This window comes from Lactuca sativa, chromosome 8, assembly GCF_002870075.4.
Source record: "Lactuca sativa cultivar Salinas chromosome 8, Lsat_Salinas_v11, whole genome shotgun sequence".
NCBI classification, from domain to species: domain Eukaryota; kingdom Viridiplantae; phylum Streptophyta; class Magnoliopsida; order Asterales; family Asteraceae; genus Lactuca; species Lactuca sativa.
Window position 1 is genome coordinate 78,066,713 of NC_056630.2, and position 15,208 is coordinate 78,081,920.

Sequence of the window (15,208 nt, forward strand, 5' to 3'; positions counted from 1 at the left end):
GTCTTGAAGTAAGCATTCATTTTTCAATTATTTTATCATTGTCATAAAATAAAAGTAAAAAATCATCATTTGTTTAAATTGTTTAATTCGTCTCATAATAACAAGTAAGTTCTGTGCCAATTATGTATTTTGATATTTTTAATGAGTTATGGGCAATATCTAAATTGAGGAAGCATAAATGTTTTTATATTTCTTTGTTAGAGTTTTTTTTTTTTTTTATATTTAATATTGTATGTGTGTGGGTGGGTGGGTGGGGAGGAGGGGGTTATGTGGTTCATTTCAAATAAACATAAATAAGTTGCTATTTTTAAAATAAAAAATTCTATTTCGCAATATAACCATAAAAGAACAATGTATTTTGAAAGTACATTGTCAAACGTTGGATTATACTTGCGTAGACCCGTTTTGCGCATTGTTAACTATATGTTGCTGTTTCCGGTGTCACAGGTAAAAAAGGTTTGAAGGTACTTTGTGGCGATGAAGGTCGTTCAACTAATAAAACAAAAAATATTGTCTATAAAGAGGTCCTTCAACGATTATATATATTTACCAACCTCAGTGTATTTTATACACATTTCAATAATATCAATAATCCTAATTTTTTTATAATTATTCTGCAATATCTATATACATTTATATTTTATTTATGCGTTTCCTAACGCGGGTATAATCTAGTTTTGTCTTTAATAAAAAAAAATAAAAGGGTTATTTCGAGAAAAGAGATAGACAAGCCGGAAAAAAAAAACGCAAGGCAGCAGCAAATAGCTGTTGGGATCGATGGAGCCAGCAGCGCCGCCGTGGGTGGCTGCAGATGGCAGTGGTTGCGGCGGCGGCCGGCAGAGGTCAATGGTGGCCGGGATGATCAGAAACGACCGCATAACTCTCCAATTTCAGTTTTGAAACCAAATTGTGAAGGTAACATCTAAACCCTAGTAAAGATTGTGAAATTGTTGGTTATACATGCATTTTAGCTATCCAAAACATTCTCATTTTGTAGGTTTTTTTTATCATTATATTAATGTTGTTAATTACTTACTTTAATGTAGGTTATACATGCATTTTAGCTATCCAAAACATTCTCATTTTGTAGGTTTTTTTTATCATTATATTAATGTTGGTTGAACCCACAGAGCATGAAAAAGATTTTATGTATTCATTACCTCTTGTGTTATGATGCTTTCCTTGTTTCTTTAATTTTACTTTTTTCTTGCAGGGTAACCCCTTTTTAATTTTATTATGTGTTTTGAGGGTTTTATTGTATATATAGATAAGGACTAACCTTGCCCTTTACTTTATTTGATTTGTTTCTTTAGGTCATTGAAGATGCATCATATATTATACTCATAACCATGTTACAGGTCAGTTTTTTCTAACTCGAGTGGGTGAGTTATCTATGTGAACCTCATAATAGTTGAAAAACACCATGTCTTGTATACACCACACTTTAATAAAATAATCAAATAAACAAACCGAATGTTTCCTGTAATTTAGGGAACCCAAGTGTCAAAGATATAACATAAACTTTGGGGGCTACTTTGTGGACTTTAAGAATCATATGTGAGGTCTACCGTGAAACTATTTAGAACTATTATGTACTATTGGCCTGCTAACATATTCACAAGTTCGTGTATCATTTCCCACTTAAATATGTTGAAATAATAATGTAGTTTTTTAAACTCACAAGTTCATGTATCATTCTTGACTTCAATACATAAAAATAATAATAAAGTTTTTAAATAATGTGATTCAGGAGATTGTAAGTATTAGATTACACTTTGAATAAGTTTTAAAATAAAAAAAAATATAGTTTAGGTATTTCTATATATCATTAAATTTCAAAATCAAGTTTATAATCTTTAGTTATGATAAGTCTTCAAACCATCATATATATTGTTCTTGTGGGCAAATGCATTTACCTGTGACATGGGGAATGGATTTAGCCAAAAATCACTTTCATTGACTGAGAGAATTAAAAAGAAAAATAGTCCATGTCCAAAGTAATACAATTTTGTGGATACAAATCAAACATTGATTTCCATGTCTTGTTTTGGTCAAAGGAAAAGTAAATATAGATAGACTAAGCATGTAGTCTTGTGGATACAAATTTTTAATTGACTTCCAAGTCTCCCATGACAATAACTTGTTTGACACATCACATGCATGGGCTACATAGTCATCATATTTGTAACTTGTAAATTTTCTGTTATAAATTAAAATTTATTTTCATATAAACTCCACAAAATGCAATGTCAAGTCTGGTACCCTTCTCCAGCATACTATTAAGAAAATAAAAAAAAAAATGTAAAACCTCCATAAAGACATCACCTGACAAGGAAAATAAGAATCACATGGCAAGACTTTGCCTGAACATTGTAATTTATATAACATGGTGTTTTATCAGGTTTTATATATATATATATATATATATTGATCTCAAAGGATTACCCAGAAGGGTATAAATACAATAAACAAGGAAAGCTATAAAAAAGCAGACAATCATGCTATACAGAATGTAGATAAGCATAAAAGATATTATCCGAATGTAAATAGATTTCCTTTACTTGACACATTAACCTTGTTACATCAAATAATAATAAAAAGAACTTATTCTGCTATATCTAGTTTTTTAAATCGTTAAACCTAAAAGTCAACTTTATAATTTAGAACAATAATTTACAAAATTTTATAAACTATTTTCGATTTCTCAAACACATAAATGCTTGTTTGTCAATACTGTGTTAAGACTTGTGACCAAATAATTACATGTGCTATGCGGAATATACTTTGGACCAAAACCACTTATTTTGATTAAGAGAAAATTAAAAATGAACCAGACCCAAAAGAATACAATTTCGTGGATACAAATTGTCCATTGACTTCCATGTTGGCTTCAAAGTATGCGTATCATTTCCGACTTAAATATATTAAAACAATACTATAGTTTTTAAACTCACAAGTTCGTGTATTTTAATATATAAAAATAATGATATATTTTTTTTAATAATGTGATTCAAGAGATTGTATGTATTAGCTCATGAACAAAACAATACAATTTTGTGAATACAAAATCATGTGGATACAAAATTTCCTTTGACTTCCAAGTCTTCCATCACAATAACTTGTTTCATCACAACTTTTCTTGACCACCAGAGTACTGTAGCAGTGAATGATGTACTGCTTAGTTTGCAACTTGTAATTTTATTTATTGTCATATACACTCCACAAAGTGCAATGTCAAGTTTTGTCCCCTTCTCTAGCATACTGTTAAGAACATGCTAAAAAACCAAAAATTAAAATAGGTTTCCTTTACTTGACACATTAACCTTGTTACATCAAATAATAATAAAAACAACTCATTTTGTTGTATCTAGTTTTTTAAATCGTTAAAACTAAGAATCAACTTTATAATATAGAACAATGATTTAAAAAAAATTATAATCTATCTTTGATTTCTCAAACAGATAAATGCTTGTTTGTCAATATATATTGTGCTTTTTTCAATTCATAAATTGTTAAAGACTTGTGACCAAGTAATTACGTGTGCTATGGGGAATAAACTTGAACCAAAACCACTTATTTTGATTAAGAGAAAATTAAAAGTGAACCTGGACCAAAACAATACAAGTTTGTGGATACAAATTGTCCATTGACTTCCATGTTGACTTCAAAGTCTTATGTATCATTTTCTTGTGAACAAATTCCCAAGTAAATGTATCATTTCTACTTAAATATATTAAAACAATAATATTGTTTTTCAATTCACAAGTTTGTGTATTTTAATCTGTAAACATAATAATATAGTTTTTATAAATAATGTGATTCAAGAGATTGGAAAATATTAGCTCATGAGCAAAAAATAAAATTTGGTGGATACAAATTAAACATTGATTTCCATGCCTATTTTGGGGGAAAAGTAAATATAGACAAAGACCAAAAGCATGTGGATAAACTTGTTTTATCACATTTTCTAGAACGCTTGAATACTGTAGTAATGAATGATTTACTGCTTAGTTTGCAACTTATAATATTGTTGTGATGAATTAAAATTATTATTTTCATATAATAAAATAAGACGAATAAACAAACTGAATATTGCATGTAATTTAGGAGGCCAAGGTCTGATACCAGTATATTCAAAAAATAATAATAAAACTAAATGAACTTTCTTATGTATCATAAAGTGTGAACATATTGATTAATAATCTTAAACACTGTTTTTTTATTTAGACTTAATAATAATATCAAAATAATAACATGATTTCTAAATAATGTGATTTAGAAGCTTGTTAGCATTAGATTTCCACTCATTTGACATGTTCAACCCATCTAACAGTTTCATATTTAGCCACGGTTTTAAATTCCCAGCTTATAATTGTAACTATCGCTTAAAAATATTTATAATGTATCTATGATTTATTGAAATGGAAATGCGTATTTGTCAAATACTGCATTTTATTCAATTCTAATTTGTTAAAAGATTGTGGTGAAATAGAATTGCATGTGCTGTGTGGAATAGTCTTGTCCCGTAAACCACTTTTTGTGATCGAGATAAAGGGCGTGTTTGGCACGGAGCTTTTGGAAGCGTTTGGGAGCTTCTAGCTTTTGGCTTTTGATAAAACACTCTAGTTTAAACAAAAAGCTTCGTTTGGCAGTACGAGCGTTTAGCTTTTAGTTTTAACAAAACGCTCCGATTCTAAAAGCTACTTCATGTAGCGTTTAACAAAACGCTCTTGAGCTTTTGAAATCAATTTCCATAATTACCCTTAAAAATATATTTATATATTTATTTATTTTTAATCAATTGTCCTTTTATGTAATTTTATATATTTCAAAAGCTTCCAGCTACTTTTGGCAAACATTCATATAAAAAATAAAAGCTACAGCTTCCTGCTACCAGCTACCTGCTACACGCTTCCAGTTACCAACTACCAGTTAACCGCTACCCGCTAACCGCTACCCGCTTCCAGCTAACAGCTACTTTTACCAAACACGCCCAAAGAAAACTTGCATAAGCATATAAGTTTGTGGTTACAAATTTTTAATTGACTTCCAAGTCTTCCAATATTGCAACAAGTTATTCTTCATTAATTTATGGCTTTATAAATGTACTAGTTACTTCATCATAAGAACCCATCACTTCATCATCACAACTCATCTGCTTGATTCAATTTTCTTCTAAACTAAAATTAAGTTAGGGTTGATAATGGGGAATTGGAGGGGTTTGGGTTTCCATCACATTTTCGTATGTGTGTTTTTGTTTGCAGCCACATATTCTTGTTTGGGGGTTGGAAATGTTAGTGTCATTTGCTCTGAGCAAGAGCGAGTTGCTCTCCTCAAGTTCAAACAGAGTGTTGAAGATCCTTTTGGAATGTTGTCATCATGGGTTGGAAATGAGTGTTGCATGTGGGAACGAATCCAGTGTGATGGTGTCACTGGAAATGTTCAACGCGTTCATCTCAAAGCACATGACTATTACTACATAACTGCTAACAAGGTGAGTTCTTCTTTGGCAGAGTTGAGGCATCTCAAATACCTCGACTTGAGTCAGAATTATTTTCAAGGAAGTCGGATCCCTGAGTTCATTGGATCATTGAAACAGCTGACCTACCTCAATCTCTCTGATGCTGATTTTCAAGGTATTATTCCTCCTCGCATTGGAAATCTTTCTAATTTAAAGGTTCTTGATCTCAGTTCAAACCATCATGAGCTGAAGGCAGATGATATGGCATGGGCTTTTGGCCTTTCGTCACTCGAGCTTCTCAACTTGAGTTATGTGGATCTTAGTGGAGCACAAAACTGGGGCATGATGCTTCACATGATTCCCTCCTTAAAAGAGTTAAGTTTGTCACATTGTAGACTTTCCAATGTTAATCTTGGTCCTTTTCTTAATTCCAGTAGAATACTTCCTAATATAAAACACCTCGATCTTGGCTACAATTTTTTCAAAGGTCCACTCCCCTTCCTTCTTCAAAACATGACATTTCTAGAATTCCTGGATCTTTCATGGTTTGATCTTAGTTTGGGATCAAACTTTGCAAAATTGCTAAGCATGATGATCCCTTCTTTGTCAGAGCTGCATTTGTCAGATTGTGGGCTTGATAAGACGCATCTATCTTCTCCTCATCTTAATTACAGTACACTTTCTAACATCCAACACCTCGATCTTAGCGATAATTTACTTGGAGGCATATTTCCATCTTTTTTGACAAACATGAGCTCCCTAGAAGTCCTTGACCTTTCAGATACCATGCTGAATTCGTCGCTTCCTATTATGCCTAAACTTCTAGAGCTTCATCTTTCTGGTAACAAGTTTAAGCAGATTGAGGATGTTGGAATCTGGAGACAGTGCCACCTGAAACAATTGCGTGTGACAAATAATGTGTTCCGTATGGAAATGACTGACCCACCAACAAACGCATCAGAATGCTCCCAATATTCTTTGGAGTTGCTGGAATTAAGTTGGAGTTTAAATGGTAGAATTCCAGAAACACTTGGAAGACTGGCGAATTTAAGACACCTTGATCTATCGGACAACAGAATGACTGGTTCAATCCCTGAATCTGTAACAGGATTAAGATTTTTACAAGTACTTGATCTATCTGAAAACCAGTTGACTGGTCCCATTCCAGAATTCCTTGGGAACCTTACGAAACTTGTCCTTTTTTCCAACAAATTGAATGGTTTAATTCCAGAATCCCTTGGAAAATTAGCAGCTTTAACAGATTTGGATCTAGGATCTAATTTGTTAAACGGGACTATTCCAGTTTCGATTGGGCAACTTGCCAAACTCCGTCATCTCTATATCTCTAACAATTCTTTAGAAGGAGCGGTTACCGAAGCCCATTTTGCTAATCTTTCAGTGTTGAAGGACTTGGATGCTTCTTCTAACACTAAGCTGACATTCAATGTTTCATGTGGGTGGATACCTCCATTCCAGTTGATATATCTTAGTCTCAGCCCTTGCAATATCGGGAATGGATTTCCGCAGTGGCTTCGACATCAGAGGAAACTTAAGAGCTTAGAGTTGTCCAATGCTACACTTTCGGGGCCGCTGCCCACATGGCTGCGGAAGATGCCCATCATTCCTTATTTAGATCTCTCTCATAACAAACTCAGCGGATCTTTGAAAAACCTTCCTAATGCGAAAAATGATGATGTATATGGGTTTTTTGTTCTATTACTTCTGGAATATAACCTTTTCAGTGGGTCAATTCCAAGGTCATTATGCAGAAGAACAGATTTGGAAGGGCTTGATCTTTCAAGAAACATGTTAAGTGGGAAAATTCCCAACTGTGTGGGGAATCTGCAGGGTTTGACTGCCATGAGATTAAGCTCAAATCAGCTCTCTGGTGCCATTCCTAGCTCAATTGCTCTTATTTCATCATTATTTTGGTTAAATTTGAACAAAAATAACTTTACTGGTGAAGTTCCTCCAGAATTAGGGAATCTACAAGGTTTGGAAGTCTTAGATTTGGGTGACAATAAATTATATGGAAATATACCCAATTGGATAGGGAAAAAACTTACATCTTTGGTAGTTTTGAGTTTACACAAAAACAACTTCACTGGTAGAATTCCTCCATCTCTTTGCAAAAATTCAAATCTTCAAATTTTGGATCTTGCATACAACAACTTAACCGGAACCATCCCTCGTTGTGTAGGAAACTTAAATGGCATGGTTGTGGGTCACTTGGTGAATGTGTATTATTCAGATATCGATGATGATAAGAATGTGATTCAGGTCATGAAAGGTGTTGATCTTGAATATACAACAACTTGGAGAATGGTTTATAACATGGACCTTTCAAGCAATAAACTTATGGGAGAAATACCGGTCGAGCTAACTGCACTTAACATGTTGGTGGGTCTGAATCTGTCTAATAATCATCTGAGAGGGGGTATTCCAGAGAGCATCGGAAACATGATGAATTTGGAAACTCTTGATTTCTCAAAAAACGAGTTGAGCGGGAGGATCCCTTCAAGCATGGCGGCTTTGACTTTTTTGAGCCATTTGAATTTGTCACACAACAACTTTTCGGGACAAATTCCAACAGGAAATCAACTGCAGACGCTTACTGATCCATCAATATATGCTGGGAACAAACATCTATGTGGACCTCCATTGCAAAACACTTGCTCAAATCATCAAGATCCAACAACAATAAGCAAGAAGAAATACAAAGCAGCTGATGAGAAGATGGAGGTATGGTTGTTTTATGTTGATATAATGAGTGGTTTTGGAACAGGGTTTTGGGGTGTTATTGGAGTTCTGATGTTCAAGAAGCAGTGGAGACACAAACTTTTCATGTTTGCTGAGGAAACCATGGATAAGATATACGTTGCAGTTGTGGTAAGAGTTGCCAAGTTCAAGAGAGGAAGAGAATAGCTGCATAGATCATGTGGAATGCAAGTAGTTCTTGAATGCATGTTATCAGTGATAGTTTTGCTTTTGAGATATGCTTATTCTAATGTATTACTATTTGGATTTTGTATTTGTATGGCCTTTGTGATATCAGTGTTGTTTAGAGGTGCTAATTTACAAAATTTCTTTTGGATTTGGTATTTATACATGATCAAGTTGTAGATTTAGATTACTATGTATTTGAGTTGTAGATTTTTTTTTCTTTTTAATTCTCGACCTTCTACTGCTGCTCTCACTCCCAACATGCTGTTGCATCCCTCGGTTTTCATCTGCATTGGTCCAAGTAAGTAAGAACCATGTAATTGACTCATTATTTATTTTCTTCATTTGTAAAATTTCTAGTTTTTTCATGTATAGAAAGAGGATGTTTGGGTGAAAGGTGGAGTTTTTTTTTTGTTGGATTTGGTATTTAGAGAGGACTATGGTCTAGTATGAATCTGCAATGGCAGTGATCTTGGTTGATTGTTTGATTATATTCTCATGAGATTGCAAGTTATGAGATTAGATTAGGGTTAATCTCATATTTTTGTGTTTGTTTGTATGGTGTTCAGTCTAATTAAACAATCACTCTGATTGACATGAAGTTGTATTGTTGGTATTTTCTACAGAAAACTGGTGGTCCATTTTGCCCTTCCTGAAGAGTAAGATGGTTTTGGATAGGATAAGATAGCTATGTTTTTCTCATCATCATCTATGTTATGTAATCCTCCACAAGGCATATCATCATTGACAATAAATGTAAAGAGGGTCATAAAGTCACTTCTGATACTAAATTATTTCTAAGGTTATGATCTTTTGTCAGTTTTTTTGATTTTGGATTGTTCTTGACTTTCTACTTATGTGTTTTTGAACATTATTTTTATTAAATTTGTTTGCAGTTTTGGTTATATTTTTAATGGAACAATAAATTATTAAATTTGTCTATTGTATCAGGTGAAAATTACCAATTGTGTTTGGAATCTGCCATGAGATTAAGCTCAAATCAGCTCTCTAGTATCATTCCATGTTCAATTGCTCGTAATTCATTATTATATTGCTTAAATTATGAACAACAATAGCTTTATCGGTAAACTTCTTCGGGAATTAGGGAATCTACAAGTTTTGGAAGTCATAGATTTGGGTGACAATAAACTCGGTGGAAATATTCCCAAATGTATCGGGAAAAAATTTACATATTTGGTAGTTTTGAGGTTCCACAAAAACAACTTCACTGGTAGAATTCCATGATCTCTTTGCAAAGATGGGATCTTGATTTCAATGTACAACGTCCAAAAGCTTACCTTGAACATGGGTGGGTAATAAATTCAATTATGGATAATATTCTGTTCTTCCCTTTCTGAAGTAAATTCGTGATTTTTCTTCACGAAAATCATTTGATTTTGGAATAACTAACAAATTAGCAAATGGGTGCTGTTTTACAAGAAGCAATCGGTCATTACAAGGCCCTTATGACCCAATTAACATCATGAAGAACTAGGTAAGTATTGTATACTAATTCTTGTAAAAAAAGCATGGTGGTTGTTTTGTGAATCCAACCATGAAGTTTGAAAATTTCCATTTTTCAATCAATAATTGGTACTATATTCATCTTTATGAAGGTGTTTCAACGTCGATGACTACATCTACTTCAAGGTCCTTGTGAGTTTTTATGTTCTTTCGATCTTTTACTCAGATTATACATAAACCGCCATACTAGTGTTTATGGGTAATGGATTTTTAGGTTGATGTTAATATATATCATGTGTAAACCATAATATGCTCAATAACTTGCAATTATTGATGAAATAATCAAGAATTGACCAAAAATCATGCATTGATTGGTGATATTCTACACCATGTTTAGCTATGGTCGTTAATTTTATAATTGACCCAAAATCATGCATTGATTGGCTTGATTCTTTGTTTTGCAGCTTGTCGATCTGTGTGTGAATGCTAACTCAGGTGATGCCTTCATTTGATTCAACTTAGTGTGTTTAGTCTTAAAGAGAAATATTATATACTCCCTCTGTTTTAATGAAATTGTTTTAGGTTATGTATCTTTCATCTTATGACTTATATTTCATCTCACATCTATTTTAAGGTTGCTAGAAGTTACATTTCTAGTATAAAGGGTGTCCCTGGTTGTACTTGCATACTTTGTTAGTCAGTATTAGATACATACCATATATAGGTTATGTTGTAATTTAGTTGCTACCTACAGTCAAAGTCAAACCATTCTTGTTCCATTCATATATGTTTTTTTACAATTAAGTTTCATCACGTGCATTGTAGCAATTATTCTAATAAACATTTATGGGTTGTGTTCTTTAATGCTTGCAGATCTCGAAGTGGTGGTTCGATGGACTCACAAAGTGGGAAACAAAAGGAAGAACAAACGAAGAGACCGATAAGGGTAACAAAGTGGGCGTGATAAACTCATTAGGACATCACTTTATTTATATAAGGGGGTGTCCAATCTTGGGGAACAAGGGTTGACTGTGGACCAGAGTCAATTGCCACATAAGCTGTGACTAGGCAGCCACCTCACCGGTTTTTTACTGCTTTGTTATGGAAACGTTTTATTACAGGTCAAGGGACCATTTCAACCGGTCAATTTATATGTCGTTCCCTTAATGTACAAAAAAGATTAATTGGGTGACCTTTTAAAACAAACTTGACAAGTTCATTAGGATAACATGACATTTTCCCTTTTCCTATTAACAAATCCACATGTTCGTGTATCTCATTTCCGACTTAGATATATCGAAATCATAATATCGGTATTTAAATTTACAATTTCGTGTATCATTTCAAGAGATTGTAAGTATTAGATTACACTTTGGATAAGTTTCAACGTGCTCCCAACCTGTTTGTTTCTTTGTCACTTTAGCCCAACCAATTTATCACTTTTATTTTAAAAAGTTTGTCATCTTATTATTATTATTTTTTTTTTGCATATGAAGGGAACCAGCTTGTGTTTTACCTGCTAATTAAGGTAACAAACCCATTATAACCGGTTAGGTTTGTTATTTGGCTTTTTTATTTGGCTAGAAAGTGTTGACATGTAGCTTCGTCATTCTAATTTCTTCCCATCTGTCAAACTTTCATCTACATATCAATCATATGGCGGTTGGTTTAGTGATAAACTGATAACAATTATAAAGTCTTCCCATATGTGGAGATAAAGGCAAGAGAAAGGTGCGCGCACACACGCACACACATACACATTGCTCAGTTTCATCTCCTGCCTCCCCCATTACCAAAACTCTAGTGCATACAGAGAAGATCAATGGAGAAGTACTTAGGAAACGCATACAGAGGAGACGCATGTGTTCATACACATCTCCTTCCTTTTCAATTTCAGTTATTTCTTACATTTTCCTCAATTTCTCGATGCCTTCCTTCGATTGTGTGTTTTGTCTGTTTAGTTTCTCATCGAACATAATCACTCTATTTCTATTTTAGGTATAAACAAATTGAGATTTTCTATTAGGGATTCTGATCATCAAATTTTACAGAAATTTTTTTCGTTCCATGTTTTAGAGTCCCATGGAAATTTGACTTGAAGTTCAATATATAAAAAGAATCGCTTGATATAAATTTTGTGTTCTTTTTGCTTGTTAGTCTTCAGGATGAATTTGGGAATGGTTTCTGGTCAGTGGTCAACCAACTTCAGGAAAATTGATTATCATGTTCAGAACCGTCAAAGCTCCTCCCATGTGTGTTACCTGAAGGAGGTCAATGTTGTCCAAACACGGTGGCGATTGAGTTGAGTTACACACAATGGTGATAAACGACCCCAACAAGGAATCTGGTAACTCCACCTTATACTAGGCTTTTGTAATCGTAGGATGCGGTGGTTAGATCTACAACGAGTATTTTGGTCTCAGAGTGTGTGAGAATGGTTGTTGACAGTGCAGAGGACATATCTGGTCATCAGAACAGCAAAATAAAGTTCTTACATCGTCGGAACATTTGGTGTCAGCGTTTCTACCTGCAGTGGCAGCCAGGATACAAAGAATCATTGTGGTGCTCGTGTAAAGAACTATATGTAGAGGAGTAAGATGTTGGTGATTTTAGTGTCACCATGTCATTTTGTGTAACTTGAATTAGCATGTGAGCTAAGGGGCTTCTTAATTTGTTTTCTAATATGTGTACGGGTTAGTACGGAGTGCACGCATGTATAAGATCAAATTAGAAGCTGGTTCGATGACTAGTCGGGGGTCTGGGGGCAGCGCCCTTAGGTCCGGGGTTTCCAAAGGGGCAGCGCCCCTTTGGTGGGGTCTAGGGGCAGCGCCCCTGGGGTCCTGCTAGTGTGATATTTCGATTCTTGAGGGTGATTATGGTTAAACTAACGAAACTTGTTAGTTTTGGTAACCCTAAATCCCCATTAAAATCTGGATTACCCTAACTTGCTTCTAAAGGAATCCATAGCGGCCTAACCCTAATGAAACCCTAATATCATTTATTATATAAACGACTCTTCTTTTCATAAAAATAGGACGATCTTAAGCTCTCGTTTTCATCATACTTTCAAAAATCCTCTAGCATATTGACTTACGATTTCTGTGCCTAGAATCGTAAGTGTCCACTATGATTATCCTAGGATGAATTTCTTGTAACTCAGGCATAAGGTAGAAATATTAGTTCGGAAAGTGATATTACGATCCAAGTTGGTATCCAGATCTCCACCATAAACCCTAAATTTCCCAACATTCAAACTGATATTTACTATTCTTGGAGATGGGTGACTCAAACCACTAAGTTTGCAAAGCTGGAGAAGTTCGAAGGTGTCGACTTCAGGAGCTTGAAGAAGAAGATGCACTTCATGCTGACTACTCTGAAAGCAGCATATGTGCTGAGTACTCCAAGACCAGCGGAGCCAGAGGAAGGTGTTGTTGAGACTATTAAAGAGATAAGCAGAGACAGAAGTGGGACAACAATGACTACATCTGCAAAAGTCACATTCTGAACGGTATGTATGATGCTTTATTTGATATCCATAGTGAAGCCTTGTGTGTCAAGGAGTTGTGGGACACCCTTTAGTTGAAGTATATCACCGAGGATGCTTCTAGCAAGAAGTTTCTAGTCAGTGACTTTAACAATTTTAAGATGGATGACTCAAGGTCTGTTACTGAACAATTCAATGAACTCCTTGAAATATACGGTCGGTTTAAACTGCACCATATGAATATGTATGAGTCCATTGTTGTGTCAACCATCATTGACAAACTGCATCCATCCTGGAAAGACTTCAAACACAAGTTGAAAAATCAAAAGGAGGAATTGTCTTTGGTTCAACTTGCTAGTCACATTCGTATTGAAGAATCTCTTCATGCGAAGGAAGTGACAAATCTGAAAAACCCAAAGGAAAAATTGAGCCTGGACAACCCTCGGTTCATATGGTTGAAAACAAACCAAGGAACTAGAACCACAAAGGACATGACATACGTAAGCAGGAACATGTCCCAAGCAACTCCAACAAAAAGAGAGAGGATCTGGTTTGTTGGAGGTGCAATCAGGCTGGGCATTGCAAGCATGACTGTCGTGTGAATTTAGGCAACAATGGTGCTGGAAACAGTGGAGTCAATGGGAAAGTGAACGGGTCTTCGGCCCAAGTTAAAGGATGTCAGTTTTTGACTAACTTTGATAATTCTAATCAAAATAATGTTTATTATGTTTTCATTTATCCCTGAATCATTCTATGTGCTGGATGATGATGTTGCTTAGTGGATCGACTCCGGAGCAAAGAACCATGTATGCAAGGATAAACGGATGTTTGAATCATTAACTCCGCTTGAAGATGGGTTGGTGCTGAAAATGGGAGACGATTCTTTTATTCCTATTTGTGGTTTAGGTGTCGTGTGTCTTGAATTTACGTCTGGAAATACAATTAAGTTATTTGATGTTTTGTTTGTTCCCAAGATTCACATGAATCTTGTTAGTTCTAGTTGTTTGAATTTTGCTGATTTTAAACAAGTTATTGAGTCGGATAAGTTTGTTTTGTCTAAGGGTGGAATGTTTATTGGCTTTGGATATTTAAATAATATAATGTTTCGTTTAAATCTTGTTGACAAATCATTACCTGTTCAAAATTTTGCATTTTTGTATCTTTTGTTTCTAATGTTGATAAATCTATGTTTTGGCATGTAAGATTAGGTTATGTCAACTTTAGAAGGATGCATGAGATGTCAAAAGATGGATTAATTCTAGCCTTTGATATGGCATCTAATAAATGTAAAACATGCATGCTTACAAAAGTGACAAAACATCCCTTTCCTAGTGTCACTAGAAATCCAGCTATTTTGGAACTTATACACAGTGACCTGTGTGATTTTCACTCCACTCCTTCTTTGGGAAATAAAAAGTATGTAGTCACTTTTATTGATGACTACACTCATTTTTGCTATGTGTATTTGTTACATTCCAAGTATGAAGACTTAGATAAATTCAAAATATACAAAACCGAGGTGGAATTGCAGTTGGACATTCCGGTTAAATGTCTCAGGTAGGGGTGCAAATGAGCCAAGCTACTCGCGAGCTACTCGGGATCGGATCATTAAAATCTCGACTCGAAATCGATTTTAAACGAGCTCGAGCCAAGCTCGAGCTTAATATTAAGCTCATTTATTAAACGAGCTCGAGCTCAAGCCTATGTCATTAAGCTCAATTAGGCTCGCGAGCCTAAATGAGCCTTTATATAATATACTTTATTATTATTTATATATAATAAAAAAAACATATTAGCAGAATTATGGATTTAGGGTATTAGGAAACGAGCTTCTTAACGAGCTCGAGTCGAGCTTA

General features: G+C 34.4%; 1 protein-coding gene across 1 annotated transcript; it reads left to right on the forward strand.

The window, feature by feature from the left end:
* The first annotated feature begins 351 nt into the window (after nucleotides 1–351).
* On the forward strand, nucleotides 352–13,373 carry LOC128127767 (receptor-like protein EIX2). The gene is made up of 4 exons (XM_052766451.1): nucleotides 352–447; nucleotides 704–842; nucleotides 5,265–8,350; nucleotides 13,086–13,373. The coding sequence occupies exons 1-4, from the start codon at nucleotides 352–354 to the stop codon at nucleotides 13,371–13,373; spliced, it is 3,609 nt and encodes a 1,202-aa protein (XP_052622411.1).
* The last annotated feature ends 1,835 nt before the right edge of the window (nucleotides 13,374–15,208 follow it).